The sequence below is a fragment of the Pelophylax lessonae genome (genome assembly GCF_965119305.1).
Source record: "Pelophylax lessonae genome assembly, chromosome: 4".
NCBI lineage: Eukaryota > Metazoa > Chordata > Amphibia > Anura > Ranidae > Pelophylax > Pelophylax lessonae.
Window position 1 is genome coordinate 462021100 of NC_138771.1, and position 15206 is coordinate 462036305.

At 44.1% G+C, this 15206-nt stretch overlaps 1 protein-coding gene across 1 annotated transcript in view; it reads right to left on the reverse strand.

The window, feature by feature from the left end:
- Positions 1-682: 682 nt before the first annotated feature.
- FAM114A2 (family with sequence similarity 114 member A2) overlaps positions 683-15206 on the reverse strand; it is a 77997-nt gene continuing 63473 nt past the window's right edge. Inside the window, exon 13 of the mRNA XM_082256633.1 lies at positions 683-878. Coding sequence (XP_082112759.1) covers positions 792-878 — 87 coding nt within the window. The 3' untranslated portion in view covers positions 683-791. The remainder of the gene's footprint in view (positions 879-15206) is intronic.

Here is a 15206-nt window from a genome sequence, read left to right on the forward strand (position 1 = left end):
TGCATTCATGACAGAACTCAGGATATGGTTGCCAAACATTCTGAAACTTGGCACAAGAATAATGGTATAAAACTACTGAGATGGTTCTATAGAATTTATAGAATATTTGGCAAAGCAAACAACTGGCATCATTTACCAGGGAATGCTAAGTGACCCCCCCCCCCCCCCCCCCAGTCATCAATCAGATTCTCCAAACAGGTAAATTCCATAACCAGATTAGCTGCTGCTGGTAACTCAGTTCTTATTTAGAACATGATTTAATGGTTAGCAACGTGGTGTCTGAAGAGATGTGCATTCTCCTAGCACACAACAGCCAATGAGAATCTTTTTACATTCTCTCAGAATGAAAAGAGATTTATTTGGTTGCAATGGGCTTTATTTAGTACCCCCTAGATTGCTCTTTAGAGTGGTACATGCCCAACAGCTGAACATATGGGAAAGAATGGGTCTTGCTTCATACCTAAATCATTTTAGCGCAGCTCTTATTGTTGTAATTTAGTATAATATCATGTATAGTGATTTTAAAGCAAATAATATTCTAACCTTAAATAATGTCTTAGCTTTACTCAATAACCTTTACATACCTTTTCATATATTCACACAGTTAAAAGGGACATAATTGCCATATTTGTGGAGGCAGAAGACAATGTCAAATTTTTGATGTGCCTTTTTTTCCGTTTGGCTTTTCCAGTTTAGCAGAACATGTTCACCAAGCAGAGGGTTTTACCCTGGCACTCTGAGTTAAAGCATGGCACCATAACCTAGAAGGATGATGTATTGTGTAACAAAGATTAAGTCCTGCACTGGATATGGGAGATTTCAAGAACTGGAAGCAGTAGCTGGAAAGCATCTTGGATATAGGAAGCGCTGTTGGAGGCCTGAAAATGAAGACAAATGGTATAAGAAGGTCAGATTAGGAACTTTACTGTTTTAAACTCTAGATCATTTCAAAACAGAGAATAAACTGGTACAATAAAAAAATAAAATCAGATAATGAAAGGAAATAATCAAGTTTTGATTTTATCTTGTAGTTTAATCTAGATGGTATCAGAAAGAAGTATACCAATATAAAAATAAAATCAACAGTACATGAAAGTCAGAGACAGAATACAGGAATATCATCAACATTTCAGAGTAAAATATTCCTCTTAAGTTAACACCCAAATACTTCCTTACTTCAATACATGGGGGGTCATGCTTGACTATACGTCTGTGGCACAGTAGCAATTCAGTCAATGGAAACAACTCGACAGCAGCACAAGAGCCAACTTGGCAACTCGAATTTTCAGCTCCCTCTATAAATTTTCTATAGGATTAGGGTCTGGAGACTGGCTAAGCCACTCCTTTGTTGCCTTGGCGGTATGTTTTGGGTTATTGTCATGCTGGAAGACCCATCAACGACCCATCTTCAGTGTTTTGGCTGAGGGAAGAAGGTTCTCATCCAAGATTTTACAACACATGACCCTAGCCAATGGCCCTTCAATGCGGTAAAGTCGGCCTGTACCTTTAGCAGAGAAACAGCCTCAAAGCATAATGTTTCCACCTCCATGCTTGACTGTAGGGATAGTGTTCTTAGGGTCATAGTTAGCATTTTTCTTCCTCCAAACACGGCGAGTCAAGGTAATGTCAAACAGCTCAATTTTGGTCTCATCTGACCACAGCACTTTCTACCAATCCTTCTCTGAATCATTTAGATGTTCAGTCCCAAACTTTAAAACGGGCCTCTACATGTGCCTTCTTGAGTAGAGGGACCTTGCGGGCACTGCAGGATTTCAATCCATGGCGGCGTACTGTGTTACCAATGTTTTTTTTGGTGACTGTGGTCCCAACTGCCTTTAGATTATTCACAAGCTACTCCCGTGTACTTCTGGGCTGATCCCTTACTTTTCTCATGATCATCTTTACCTCATGAGACGAAAACTTGCATGAAGCTCCAGACAGATGGCAATTGATGGTTATTTTGTTTTTCTTCCATTTGCGAATATTCAAGCCAACGGTTGTGTCCTCCTCACCAAGCTTCTTGCTGATGGTCTTGTAGCCCATTCCAGCCTTGTGCAGGTCTACAATATAGTCACCGACATCTTTTGACAGCTCTTTGGTCTTGCCCATGATGGTGAGGTTTGAATGGAAGAAAGATTCTGTGGACAGATGTATTTTATATATACAGTCAGGTCCATAAATATTGGGACATCGACACAATTCTAATCTTTTTGGCTCTATACTCCACCACAATGGATTTGACATGAAACAAACAAGATGTGCTTTAACTGCAGACTTTCAGCTTTAGTTTGAGGGTATTTACATCCAAATCAGGTGAAAGGTGTAGGAATTACAACAGTTTGTATTTGTGCCTCCCACTTTTTAATGGACCAAAAGTAATGGGACAGATTAACAATCATAAATCAAACTTTCATTTTTTAATACTTGGTTGCAAATCCTTTGCAGTCAATTACAGCCTGAAGTCTGCAACGCATAGACATCACCAGAAGCTGGGTTTCATCCCTGGTGATGCTCTGTCAGGCCTCTACTGCAACTGTCTTCAGTTCCTGCTTGTTCTTGGGGCATTTTCCCTTCAGTTTTGTCTTCAGCAAGTGAAATGCATGCTCAATTGGATTCAGGTCAGGTGATTGACTTGGCCATTGCATATCATTCCACTTCTTTCCCTTAAAAATCTCTTTGGTTGCTTTCGCAGTATGCTTCGGGTCATTGTCCATCTGCACTGTGAAGCGCCGTCCAATGAGTTCTGAAGCATTTGGCTGAATATGAGCAGATAATATTGCCTTAAACACTTCAGAATTCATCCTGCTGCTTTTGTCAGCAGTCACATCATCAATAAATACAAGAGAACCAGTTTCATTGGCAGCCATACATGCCCACGCCATGACACTACCACCACCATGCTTCACTGATGAGGTGGTATGCTTTGGATCATGAGCAGTTCCTTTCCTTCTCCATACTCTTCTCTTCCCATCACTCTGGTACAAGTTAATCTTGGTCTCATCTGTCCATAGGATGTTGTTCCAGAACTGTGAAGGCTTTTTTAGATGTTGTTTGGCTAACTCTAATCTGGCCTTCCTGTTTTTGAGGCTCACCAATGGTTTACATCTTGTGGTGAACCCTCTGTATTCACTCTGGTGAAGTCTTCTCTTGATTGTTGACTTTGACACACATACACCTACCTCCTGGAGAGTGTTCTTGATCTGGCCAACTGTTGTGAAGGGTGTTTTCTTCACCAGGGAAAGAATTATTCGGTCATCCACCACAGTTGTTTTCCGTGGTCTTCTGGGTCTTTTGGTGTTACTGAGCTCACCGGTGCATTCTTTCTTTTTAAGGATGTTCCAAACAGTTGATTTGGCCACACCTAATGTTTTTTCTATCTCTCTGATGGATTTGTTTTGTTTTTTCAGCCTAATGATGGCTTGCTTCACTGATAGTGACAGCTCTTTGGATCTCATATTGAGAGTTGACCGCAACAGATTCCAAATGCAAATAGCACACTTGAAATTAACTCTGGACCTTTTATCTGCTCCTTGTAAATGGGATAATGAGGAAATAACACACACCTGGCCATGGAACAGCTGAGCAGCCAATTGTCCCATTACTTTTGGTCCCTTAAAAAGTGGAAAGCACATATACAAACTGTTGTAATTCCTACACCTTTCACCTGATTTGGATATAAATACCCTCAAATTAAAACTGAAAGTCTGCAGTTAAAGCACATCTTGTTTGTTTCATTTTAAATCCATTGTCGTGGTGTAAAGAGACAAAAAAGATTAGAATGGTGTCGATGTCCCAATATTTATGGACCGGACTGTGTGTGTGTGTATATATATATATATATATATATATATATATATATATATATATATACACACACACACACACACACACACACACACACACACGATTCTGCATTTCTGGGTAGGGGTTTTTGCACAGCAGAAGCTGCTCAGCGTGTGCCCGTCAATGGATGCCGATCGTGTGGAAGAGACACAGGACAGAGCTCCGTTCTGACAGGGGGAAAGTAAATGATTTTATTTCACTGCAAAGCAGGGAAAATAATCCATCACTTCCCTTTGTAAAAACACTGTACACAAAACACTGGCTAGGCACACATTTAACCCTTTGATCACCCTGTATGTTAAACCCCTTCCCAGCCAGTGTCATTAGTACAGTGACAGTGCATATTTTTTAGCACTGATCACTGTATTAGGGTCGCTGGTACCCACAAAGAGTCAAAAGTGTCAGAATATCTGTGACAATTGCTGAAATTTTTGTGCAGCAACTCAAAATGGTACTCAGTAGTTTGTGTGGCCCCTAAGTGCTTGTATGCATGGCTGACAATGTTGGTCATGCTCCTAATAAGACAAGGAATGGTGTCCTGGGGTATTTCCTCCCAGATCTGGACCAGGTCATCACTGAGCTCCTGAAAAGACTGAGGAGCAACCTGATGGCATTGGATGGACCAAAACATAATGTCCCAGAGGTACTCTATTGGGTTTAGGTCAGGCGAGCGTGGTGGCCATTCAATGGTATCAATTCCTTCATCCTACAGGAACTGGCTGCATACTCTTGCCACATTAGGCCGGGCATTGTTGTGCACCAAGAGGAACCCAGGACCCACTGCACCAGCGTAGGGTCTGACAATGGGTCCAAGGATTTCATCCCGATATCTAATGGCAGTCAGGGTGCCATCGTCTAGCCTGTAGAGGTCTGTGCGTCCCTCCATGGATATGCCTCCCTAGACCATCACTGACCCACCATCAAACCGGTCATGCTGAACGATGGTATAGGCAGCATAACGTTTCTCATGGCTTCTCACGACCCTTTAACATCTGTCACATGTGCTCAGGGTGAATCTGCTCTCATCTGTCAAAAGCACAGGGCTCCAGTGGCAGGCCTGTCAATTCTATGTAATGGCAAATGCCAACTGAGCTCCACAGTGCTAGGCAGTGAGCACAGGGCCCACTAGAGGATGTCAGGCCCTCAGGTCACCGTTATGAAATCTGTTTCTGACTGATGGTCAGAGACATTCACACAAGTGACCTGCTGGAGGTCCTTTTGTAGGGCTCTGGCAGTACTCATCCTGTCCCTCCTTGCACAAAGGAGGAGATACTGGTCCTACCTTCTACGGCCCTGGCCAGCTCTCCTAGAGTTACTGCCTGTCTCCTGGAAGCTCCTCCATGCTCTTGAGACGGGAGACACAGCAAACCTTCTGGCAATGGCACGTATTGATGTGCCATCCTGGAGGAGTTGGACTGCCTGTGCAACCTCTATAGGGTCCCGGTATTGCCTCATGCTACCAGTAGTGACACTGACCCTAGCCAAATGCAAAACTGTGAAAAACAGTCAGAAAAGATAAGTAGAAAAAAAATGCCAGTGGCCTCCACCTGTAAAACAATTTCTGTTTTGGAGGGCGTCTCATTGTTACCCATCTAGTGCACCTGTTAATTTTTTTAACACCAAAGCAGTTTAAACTGATTAACAACCCACTTGACTGACCAGATCAATATCCTGGGAGTTTAATTGACTGGGTGCTATGCTCTAAATAAAAAGTATCCCTTTAGATTGTTGAGCAGTGTATGTAGCAGAATACATACTGGTCTAAATTTTATGAAGAAATTCGTTTTTTTTTTTTTATATTGGATATGTTTTATAGCAGAAAGTAAAAAATATTGTTTTTTTCCAAATTGTCGGTCTTTTTTTGTTTATAGCATAAACAATTAAAAAAAAATGCAGTGGTGATCAAATACCACCGAAGAAATTGTGAGGAAAAAAACAACACAAATTTTATTTGGGTACAGCGATGCATGAGCGCGCAATTGTCAATTAAAAAAGCACAGTGCAGTATCACAAAAAATGGCCTGGTCCTGAAGGGGGGTAAATCTTCCGGACGTCAAGTGCTTAAAAAACATGTCCAATGCCACATTTTGAAGCAAGTGTAAACAAGCCCTTAGGCTCCATTCACACTTGTGCAATTTGTGATGTGACTTTGGACATCAACGTCGCATTACAAATCACACAACATTCATTTCAATGGCATCTGTTCAAATCAGTGTGACTTAGTCACATCAACTTTAAAAAGTGGCCTGCACTACTTTGGTGCGAATATGATAAAAAGAATGTTAAGTCGGATCAAAATTGAACCAAAAGTCACATTAAAGTCTCACTAGAAATCATGTTATTTTGGAGATGCGCTAATATGTATGGAGCCTTAGGGTGAATGTAGCCTTTAAAGTCCAAAATCCTGCCATGGTGACTACACAGGCAGAAATAAAAACTTGACGTAGAGTCTAACCCTTCTTTGCGCTACTAAAAGTGTGTTTTAAACAGAAGAGGAAGGGTTAGACCCTTTGTCAAATTTCTATTGCCTGGGGGACATGGCTTGGACATGAGCGAGTGAGGACCCATGGACCCACTGCTCCTCGCAGCCCGACACTTCCACTGCTTACACTGGGGACTCAAGCAGCTTTTCTGGGCCCCCTTTTGGATGTCTTAACACCGTAGAGCCCATTCACAGCCACAGGGCTTCGCAAAGTCAAACAAGGGCTCCATAAGCACTTTTTTCAGTGATGGAGGGCAGCAGCATTGCGAGGCCTCCAAGATGGCGCCCGACCCGGGACAGAGGACGTGACACAGCTCCTGTGGCCCAAACCTCACTACAGCCTTCAACCTCCCCAATTACATCGCCGAGACTAGTAAGCGATCCAGCCCCACAAGCCTCCCCTGGCTCCTCAGTCTCACAAGGCCAGGGCTCGAACATTTCAGAGCTCCTGGGGGACTGAGACCTAAAGCAACATATTTGGGCTCTCTCCACAAGGGATGACCCAAAGCGCTTTGTATGCAGAGTAGAGAAGGCCTTTAAGCAGGACATTGAACAGCTACAGGCAGATACGACTCAACAAGGCACCAGATTGGGAAACCTGGGGAACTGAGACCTAAAGCAATATATTTGGGCTCTCTCCACCAGGGATGACCCAAAGAGCTTTGTATGCAGAGTAGAGAAGGCCTTTAAGCAGGACATTGAACAACTACAGGCAGATACACTCAACAAGGCACCAGATTGGAAACCTTGGAACAGAGAGTTGAGGACACACTTCCAGCCATATCCCAACTTAGGGACAAATGCTCTGTTCAGGACCAAAGGATCGAGGCCCTCCTATGCCAGCTTGACGATTATAAGAACCGTAGTCGCCGCTCCAATATCCGCATATGCGGGTTACCCGAGGCAACGACAGCATTTTCAGGGAGATTCTGGATCTCTCCCCTACTAATACAGTGGAGATTGATAGAGCAAACAGAGCTCTCAGACCCCCCCCCTCACAAGATGTTGCAAACCCCAGGGACATTATCTGCAAGTTACACAAGTTTATGGTAAAGGAGCAAATTAAGCAACGCATGCACAAGCGCCCTTTCTTTGATTTTGATGGTGCCCGTTTTTTTTCTTTTACCAAGACTTGTCACGCCGCACCCTGATGCAACGCAAAGCTCTTCATCCCCTCTTGGAAGCTCTGCGAGAGGAGGCATCACATATTGTTGCGGGGGTTCCCCTTTAATCTTCAGGCTGAAAGAGAAGGCAAGTCTGCAACTATACGCACTAAAGACAATGTTCCCCACTTTCTCTCTCAACTGGGCCTAGATCCTGTGGACTTTCTGGACTGGTGCCATTATACGGATATGCAACTTCCATCAGCATCAAACCCTTGGCTTCCTGCTCGGCCTAAACGACGCTCACAGGGCCGCAAACGCTCTTCATCAAACACCTCATCCAGGGCTCAGAATGGTAAAAACTGATGCTCCCTGGGCCCCAGGAACTTTCGTTCTGAGGTTACTCCTGACCCTATCCGGCTTCGATTCAGTGTGAGGACAATTCAGTGGCCCTACCGACTAAAAGGGGGTGACCGTTAGTGTCCCCTTTTCTAATTTACACGCAGTCATCCTCATCATCACCGCTACTGCGAGTCTGCAAGATTACCACGGTTTCTACTGGATTACCCCCTTTTAATTTTTTTTCTGCCAGGGGAAGGGAGTTCTTCTCCCCCATTTTTCACTAACTTTTCTGATCCCCAGTGTAATTTCAGCTTTTATATACTGCGGGGACTGGGATACACCTTGTTGCTCATGTTCAATCATGCTTCCTACATAGTATTACTCGATACGGGTTTAAGCCCTGTTTTGGGCACCATGTCTCACCCAGGTGGCTCCTCGCATTTCGGGGGGCTCCCGGGGTCAGACATGCCGCTGACCATAGGCCTTCGGGGGCTCATTATTGCTTCCGTTAGCCTTCTTTGTTGCATAATGTTTTTGTGTTATGTTATATTCAGATCTACATCTGCTCACACCCGTTCAATAGCTCAGCTGGTCTCAAATGGACAACTGGCCTCCGACCCACCATGGCAACGGTTAAGGTAGTGACATATAATGTTCCTGGTTTATGCTCTCCCAACAAACCAAGCAAGCTATGGCTGGAGCTAAATCACATAGGGGCACAGGCGCTTTTTCTGCAGGAGACACATTTCACAAATGCCCCTATTCCTAAACTACCCAATCATCTCTTCCCACAATGGTACCTGAGTAACTCACCAACACCGAAATCTCGGGAGACGGCTATTGCCATCCACAAGAGTTTGCCCTTTCAGCCCTTAGCCCATTATACTGACCCCCAGGGATGTTATGTGTTCTTGAAAGGTACTATCATGGGACAGGTTTATACATCCGCAACCTTGTATGCCCCAAATTCACAACAGCTCTCTTTGATATAGTGCTTAATAAATTGGCCAACTTCCGAGAGGGACGACTAATCTTGGGAGGGGATTTTAATGTCAGCCCTGACCCTTCTGTGGACACTTTGGCGAATCGTTTAACACATTCCTATGTTTTCCTGAAGCATTTTTCTAAGTCCCTTCAGAGATATGCTTTGATCGACTGCTGGAGGGCCTTACATGCCTCAGAGAGAGACTATAGCTACTATTCCAGTGTTCACGGAGTATACACTAGAATAGATCTGCTATTTGTAGACCAAAGCACCCTAGACTTACTAGCAGACTCCACCATTGATCAGATTACTATCTCTGATCATGCTCCCTCCCGTGACCCTATTGCGAACGTTACCTCATATGGCGGCAAAATCCTAGTCGAGACTCAACGAAAAAACCTCCTGGACGACCCTAGGGTGGTTTCGGGAGAAGAGGAGACCTTGACCCACTATTTTACTCACAACACTAATGGGGAGGTCAGGAAGGGTATAAAAGGCTGTGGTACGAGGCTCCCATATTGCTTGGGGATCCAGGGTGAAGAAAGAGACAGGCAGACTTTCAGCACGTTCTCAGAGCGCTGCAACAAGCAGAACTAGAACACAAGCATAGGGCAGATCCAGAGGCACTTCGTCGCCTGACTGACTGAATTACGAGCGCTCTTCTCTAAATGGTTGGAATTAGCCAACGTTTATGCTATGTAGCTCATAAGTATTATGAGTGCGGTAAGAAATGTGGAAAAATGTTTGTAAGGGCCTTCTGGAAACACCAGGCATCCGCATATGTCCACAAGCTCCATTCTTCTTTAGGTGAACATAATTAAAAAATTGCGCCACTGTTTCATGATTACTATGCAGCTTTATATAATTTGGATTCCAACGCTGCACACGCAGATATTGTACAGAAACGAACAAACATTGAAGACTACCTCTCATCATCTGGTTTCCTCAACTTACCCCCTGAGCGGCAGGCGGATTTGGAAACTCCCAAGTGGAGTCAAATCTTTTTCGGGTATCCCTGCAAGTGGCGAGCCACTCCTCTGCTACCATAATCTCTCCCACCTTCCTGAGCCACTGGGGTAGAGCACTACGTTTATAGTGAGAAAAATGCATATGGGGGATGTGGAGGAGAAAGTGTTTTGGAGACTTGGGAAGGTCTATCTTAAGGCCATCCAATACATGTTTACGAACCATTACCCAAAAAGGTTGAACTAATGGGTAGTCCCACCATACCGGAACTGTTGGCTACAGTGAAGTCTCTACCTTAAGGGAAGAGCCCATGACCTGATGGCTTTACGAAGACTTATTATTCAAAAAATGTTACGCAGCTCTAGGCTCCTATGTGCACCTTCTTCAACTCCTTAGCTACCGAAGGGTTCCTCCCTCAGGTAACGTCACTGGCTCACATCACTGTCCTCCCAAAGTAAGGAAAGGATCATACTCTCCCCCAAAGTTACCGCCCGATGTCATCATTGAACACCGATTTAAACCTGTTTGCTAAAATCCTTGCCAATCGTCTTAAAATACCTCCTCCTTGAGGTGGTCCACCTTGACCAGACAGGCTTTATAGCAGGTCGAGAGGCTGGGGATAACTACATCAAGGCTTTACAGCTAATTCATTGGGTCAGTGCAAGCGATCCTCAGCTCCCTTTGTGAGAACGCATTCTCGGCATCTGTGGAAAGTTACTGGGAGTTTCTCAATACGGCGCTGGTGAAGCTAGGTTTAGGTCCTCATAGGTTGCATTGGATTTCTACGTTGTATACATCCCCAACTGCTCAGGTTAGGCTAAACGGTTGCTTGTCCTCTGTGTTCCCTATCCAGAATGGCACGAGGCAGAGGTCTCCACTCTCGTCCCTCTTGTTTGCGCTGGTCTTGAAATCTCTGCTCAGAAAGATATGCGCTAATCAGAGCATTAGAGGGGTTCTCCTACTCTCTGTGGAACATAAGCTCTTTGCTTACATGGATGATGTTCTTTTTCATGTGGTGGACCCCAGTGTCTTGTTGCCTAACCTGATGGAGGAACTGGCGTCTTATACTAGGGTGTCAAATTTTAAGATCAACTACGCCAAATCCGAAATCTTACCCATTACTTTACCTCCGACCCTGTCCTAAGCTTTGATAGGAGTTTTCCCTTTTACTGGGGCATTCTTTTCCATGCGATACCTAGGCATCCATCTCACTGGGAGCCTAGATGCTCTGTACACACACAGTTACATTCCTTTACTTAAGAAGATTCGACTAGACCTACAATATTGGGATAAGGCGACTTTCACATGGTTTGGTCGTACGAACATCCTAAAGATGTCAATTCTTCTCCACATATTGTTTTTCCTGCAGATGGTACCTGTCTCCCTACCTAGGCACTCTTTACAGAGCTCCGGAGTCTTTTTTTTATTGGATTTGTGTGGAGAGGCAAGAAGCCACAATTAGCTATGACGTTGCCACAGCGGTCAAAGAGAAATGGAGCAAAAAAGATAAGTGCTGGACAGCACCCCCTTTCCTGCGCTCGGAACCTGGTCCTCAGGCTGTTTCAATCCTGGAACTCGTACTGGTATTAGGCATCCATGATGGCTAGGCTTTGCTGCCCCTTACGACCAGGGTGGTCGACCAGACACTGAAAATACAAAGCAAAAGAAGGGCGCACCAGCCTAGCGCATTATCCTCAGCAAGTTTATTTGGATAAAATTGTTTAAAATCAAATACTCACAAACAAACAAGAAGTTTCAGGCACATCAATTCCATACACCTGCCTCCTACCAGAGGATCAACGTCTTTACTGGAAGCAGAGGGCTGACGCGTTTCGAGGCTGTGCCTCTTCCTCAGAGCCTGGAGGCCATGGTCAAGTCCATAGTTTAAATATAGTATGTAGGGCCAGGCCTCCACATGACCCCTGGGGGATGTGGGAGGAGATATCGCCCAAATGGGCGTAGCTACACAGCCAATTACCCAAAAGCTGTTGCAAGTCACAAGTGTAGTTACATTTTAATTGGCAAGCCCCACGCGACTATTAATTCCATTGGTGAGCTATCCAAAAAACTTCCCAGCTCATCGGAGTCCGCGTCAGCCCTCTGCTTCCAGTAAAGACGTTGATCCTCTGGTAGGAGGCAGGTGTATGGAATTGATGTGCCTGAAACTTCTTGTTTGTTTGTGAGTATTTGATTTTAAACAATTTTATCCAAATAAACTTGCTGAGGATAATGCGCTAGGCTGGTGCGCCCTTCTTTTGCTTTGTATTTTCAAAGAGAAATGGAGGTCTGGGTTTACCTAACGTTCTTCAATATTACCAAGCAATAGTTTTGCAACATGTACTTGACTGGAAATTCCATGTTTTCTCTTAACTATGGGTATCACTGGAAAAGACCATCTGATTTCTGTAGACACCGCTAGCTTGCAAATTTTATTGCTTCAAAACATCATGAATCGCAGAGTTTGAACGCCTATGGGCGGAACTCGATCCCCTGGCTCATATGATCTCGCCCCTATACAAACTATTAGATGCAGCCAAACTTATCCCCAAACCATATTTCATCAGAGAATGGGAGGGTGATCTACAGCGCAAGTTCACTTAAGAACCACTGCAGCATTTGGATCACATGACACATTCTAGCTCAATGGAGTCCAAAGCGCAGGAAAATGATTATAGGCTACTATCTAGATGGTATTGTGTACCCACGACTCTTGCCAGAATCTGTCCCTCGATCTACGATCGGTGTTGGAGGGGATGTGGACATAAGGGAGCGTTCCTTTACATATGGTGGGATTGCCCATTAGTTCAACCTTTTTGGATAATGGTTCGTAAACATGTATTGGATGGCCTTGAAATAGACCTTCCCAACTCTCCGAAACACTTTCTCCTCCACATCCCCCATATATGCCTCTTTCTCACTATAAACGTAGTGCTCTACCCCTCCTTCTTAGTGCTGCCAAGCGTCTTATACCAATCCACTGGAAAAACTCACATATCTCGAGTGAAGCGGAGTGGGTCAGGAAGGTGGGAGAGAGTATGGAAGCAGAGGAGTGGCTCGCCATTTGCAGGGATACCCGAAAAAGTTTAGACTTCACTTGGGTACAATGGGAAGATCACACGTCAGGCTTGACCTCAGTACCTTCTTTAAACATTTGGTACAAGCAGACCGAAATCTCAATGTTGAGAATCTTTCAGTTACTGAACCAAATTAGCTGTGAACCAGGTGTGAGCACTATGACCATGGCCTTATCAGGTGATAAGAGCCAGAACACAAAGTGGTCTAATATTGTTAGAGCCTTGTTTGTCTTATGAGCTGTAAATCCAATTAGGACTATGTCCAAAATGTGTGAGCTCTCCACTCCTCTCCCAGCTGGGGTAGGAGTTGTGTCTACAGGGGCTGAATGCCCGTGACCGAGGAGAGCTCCCTTATACTGACTAGCTTAGATATGGCTCTAAGCACCCACCTGAAATGTGAAAGATAACACCCCCTTTTTTTTTTCTTTCTTTCTTTTCTTCCCCTCTCCTCCTCTTGTCTACTTACCTAATTGTTGTTATTTTTGCATTTTTTTCCTGACCGTACTTCCCTCTAGGTGATTTACAAAGTGTACTGTATAATATGTATTTCAAATATGTTGAAGGGTGGAAGCCCACGATCACCTGGCTTTAGTTTTTGTATGTTTTATATATATATATATATATATATATATATTTGAAACTAAAATAAATATTATATAAAAAAAAAAAAATTCTATAGCCTTGGGGAGATTTATCATCACTTCCTGTCTCAGACAGCCCCATCACATAGTACAGAATTTCAGGAGTTTACAGACATATTGTAATGTTCTGGTACCTCTGGTACCCTTGTTCCATATTTCTCTCTTACTAAATTGCGTCCCATCTTGTTATCCAAGAGACGCATACACCTTTAAGACCGGATGACATCATTGCTGAGCGCCGCTATGAGCGGCTATTTCAATCGCCGGCTTTCTCTCACTCATTGCTCGTTCAAACCACATGTACACCGCACCTTCTCCTGTGAAGTCGGAGCTGCTGACATTTCCCTTTGCTGAACTGAAGCCGGAACCTCGCTGCTGATCCGTATCTCGCTACGGGATCACCTCTCTCTAAAGGACACTGTTACTACTAACCTATCTAAGTGATAAGTACCCCACAGGGGATTCCTTACTAACCAATCTCCTACTGTCATCTACTGCAATTACCAGGACTATCTGTATCTATCTATTCACTATCATCTGCATAGACAGTTAGCTCTTGGGACTACCTTCAACTATCCTTGCACTAGGTTACTCTGTCTAAGTATACTCCATCTGTGTCCTTTTACCATCTGCACTATACTTGACATCAGAACCTGCTTTACCATCACCTGCAACTCTCCCAATACTACTCTTAGTGCTCACCATACAATAGCCTGTCTCTCATCTATACATTCTCATATATTCTATCCCTCCATTAAACATCTGATTGAGTATATGTATATTGCATAACAGGCTGTGCACTGTGATGAAGTCCTGAGAGTTGGATATGTTTGTTCAACAGAATCTCTACAAGGCTACTGAGTGTAATAATTCTGCAGCTGTAAATCCATCCACTAACAAAAACGCATGAACGTTACAGATTGAACGAGCCTTTAAAAAAAAATATGGATTCAGCAGAATTACCCACTCATGTACTACAATTAAAACAGCAAGTAGATGCATTGATCCTTGCGCTTACAGAGGTACAAAACGAAAATCAGACCTTGAGACAGCAGGTTGGCCGTCTCACACAGCTTTCTGCTGCTCAGCCCCGTGAGCCTAAGATAAACCCTCCTTTAGTGTTTTCTGGTGATCGGAGCAAATTTCGTGAATTTAAAAACGCATGTCGATTGTTTTTTTTGTTAAAACCTCTAACCTACACCACTGACCAAATTAAGGTTTGTACCGTCATCTCCTATTTAACGGGTGAACCCCGGGCCTGGGCAGACGCTCTCTTTGAAAAGGATGATCCACTCCTTAATTCTTACCCTTTATTTCTAGCCCAACTCGCTAGTTTATATGAAGACCCCAATAAGCAGAGTACCGCTGATACCCAATTACGGGCCTTAAAACAAGGAAGGAGACCTGTTGAAGATTTCGTGGCAAATTTTAAAAGATGGTCCCCTGATTTAGGGTGGAACGACACATCTTTGCGAACGCAGTTTAGACTCGGCCTATCTGAGGCCGTTAAAGACGAGCTCGCCCGAGCGGATTTACCTGGCACTCTAGGAGGGACTGATACAGACCAGTATCAATATTGACAGACGACTACGAGAAAGAAAGGCTGAGAAGATGGGCTCACCATTTTCCAGTCCTTCTCGGATGTTGCCTGCTGACCCTACTCCCATGGAAGTAGGAATGATACGCCCACCTCTGACCCTTTCTGAACGTGCCAGGAGGAAAACCGAACATCTTTGCATGTACTGCGCATCCCCGAATCATTTGATAAGC